Here is a 2721-nt window from a genome sequence, read left to right as displayed (position 1 = left end):
AACATTCACTTTCAAAAATCAATAATGACCTTTTATCTTTCATGACTATAATGTGGAACAGCAAAGCTTGATAGTTCTCTGTCCAACAAAGTTTTTTCTGATATAGTAAAATAGTAAAAGGCCTAGAGTGAAAATAATGTTTTGACTCAGTGTGACTTGAACGTAAAATTCTTTATTTTAAGGCAACTGTTTTAATAAATACATGTGTGTTCAATAAGAACATGAAAGATCATGACTGCTTGTGTTTAGCTTAGAACTATTGTGTTTGTTGATATGTGTAACTTTGGTGAAGATCAGATCACATTTCATGACCAATTTATGCAGAAAAGCAGGAAACTGCAAAGAGTGTCATTATGTCAGGCACAATGCTTCACATCTTACATAACATGTCAATCACTGTTTGTTTCTGTTTGGTAATAAAATGTTTACCTCAAAGCTACATCTTAAATGTTTTTATTTATCATCTGCATGTAATTTCACTGTATGGCTAAGGATCCTATGAATAGCTACAACAATGGAGGCCTACTTGCACTATGATCTTAACTGTGCAAAGATTGTATTTATTTTAGCAGATTTTTTATTTGGTTGATCTGGATGAACATTCAAAACTTCTCCCGTTGATTATATAAAGCTGTGGTGATAGAAACAGTAAAAGCACTGCATCACATCTTAATGAGTCATGTACCAAATAATAAATCTAAATAACTTAACAGAAGCCAACATCCACTGCAAGAGACTTAGGACTTCTGAACTTCACCCAGCTTTCAACTATTACACTCACAAGCTACATTAATTTATTTTATTGCAATAGTTGGACACTGCACAACAAGCTGAAAACATAGCATCTGAAATAAAATCTGCTGTTGCCTCCTACCGCTGGAAACGATACTGAGTGAAAGCACTGACACAGTACCAGAACTGTAAAGTTGTGGGTCATGAAACCACAAGAACGGACCAAAAGAGGTTCAAGTGTTTCTCTGTTGGTTTGTTACTATGAGTGGCACCTTTTATGCCAAACATACAGGAACGGACAGTGGTCTGTATGGACTACAGACAGAATCATTAGTTCTAGCTTGCCCTCCATGGAGGACTGGTACAACTCATGGGCCAAGGGCAGAAAATATTTCTGCAGACCCCTCACATCCTGGACACAAACTGTTTGAACCCCTCTCCTCTGGACGGCGCTGCAGGTCAACCGGACATAAGGACAGTTTCTTCCCCGTACCATTACTCTGATGAACAGTTAACCCCTGAGTGTATGACTGAACACAGCAACCACCTCAGTGCAATAACCTGTAAATATAACCACTGTGCCTAGTGTGTGTGTGTGTATGTTTATACAGTAAATAGATCATGTCTTTTCCTCCTACTCTTTCTCCTATTTCTCCCATTCGTTCTCCTACTGACTGCACATTTGTTGATTGGCGCTTTTTCCTACTTGAATACACAATGTTTCATTTTATTTTTGTGTTGATTGTTGCCTTACAAAGCACACTGAAAGCCTCTGTACCTGAACATGTGAATCACGCTTGGCCAAAAACTTCAGATTCTGACATAATAATTTCATCCATTATTAATATAAAACTAATAATCAGTGCAGCTTTGATCTTCCTCTTTCTGTACTTTTGTCCAAAGAACTTACCATTTGTTGGCTGGTGGTCAGGACTTGTCATCATATCCAAGTCTACATTTTGTCTGCATCGACCTAAACCTTGAATGAGCTGTCTCAAAGGAAATTCAGCATCTGAACTGGGGTAGCACCTTAGGCCACTGGAGCACCTTGGTGTGTAGACCCCACAGAGCTCTCCTTCGAGCCTGGCACACACCGGACAGCATCCACAGCCTGGCTCCCTCACGATTTCTGAACATACTGCTGTGACTTGGGGGCACGCGGCTAAATGTGCCGCAGTGCAGCTTGGGCATCGAAATGCTAAATCCCCAAGTAAGATTCCAGGCAAAGCAAAATATGCAAACAGCAACCCATATGTAAAATAGATATCCATTGTAATGGTTGTCAGGTTTATTAGACAACTGGCTACTGAAATCCCAAATGACCCTTGGAGTCATGAGTTTCAACAGTATGAAGCCCATGCGCCTGTAAGTCAGCTCTGTGTGGGTAAACATTCTGTTGCCTCTGACAGGGTCCTACGTGATCTCATATTACTGGCTGACTCAGTATCAAAACAGGTAAACCCATTATTGTCACCATAAAAGTACACATCCTGTGGTGACAGATTTGGATTGGTTTATTTCTACAAATAAAATAAAATATATATGCAAGTTTAAAGTACATTGGATGATATGCAAAAAGCCCCCAAGAGTATTAATAAACTTTACTATACACATCCTGTATATGCTGTTAATTCCTATTTTCAAATTCAGTGTCCCAAGATGAACTGAGAGAAAGTGAAGTTTTTTTTTTTTGCTTGTTTTTGTTAATGTTGTGAAAGGGTGTTAGGCATTCCAGAAAGACTCCTGGCATTCAGTGAAACCTACTGTTAAGCTTGTGAAAGCTTTATTTGATTTAAAACTGCAACACAGGACGTTTTTACTGTTTTTTCTTCCCTATCTAGCTCATATAGATCCAGAACCACAACATCTAAACTTACCAAATCTAGACTAAATGATCAAGGAGAGTTTAAAGAGTCGTTCCAGCACAGTCTCTGATTTGTGAAGCCTGTTTCCTACTGGTTTTGTCACTGGTCTGAGGTGAAAAAAAAA

At 38.7% G+C, this 2721-nt stretch overlaps 1 protein-coding gene across 1 annotated transcript in view; it reads right to left on the bottom strand.

Moving 5' to 3' along the window:
- igfbp2b (insulin-like growth factor binding protein 2b) overlaps positions 1–2003 on the bottom strand; it is a 20146-nt gene extending 18143 nt beyond the window's left edge. Inside the window, 1 exon segment of the mRNA XM_020621647.1 lies at positions 1643–2003. Coding sequence (XP_020477303.1) covers positions 1643–2003 — 361 coding nt within the window.
- Between the last annotated feature and the right edge of the window lie 718 nt (positions 2004–2721).

Source organism: Monopterus albus, unplaced genomic scaffold (genome assembly GCF_001952655.1).
Source record: "Monopterus albus unplaced genomic scaffold, M_albus_1.0 scaffold263.1, whole genome shotgun sequence".
NCBI classification, from domain to species: Eukaryota; Metazoa; Chordata; class Actinopteri; order Synbranchiformes; family Synbranchidae; genus Monopterus; species Monopterus albus.
Note: the sequence above shows the minus strand (reverse complement) of the source record. Positions and strands in the feature narration are given on the sequence as shown.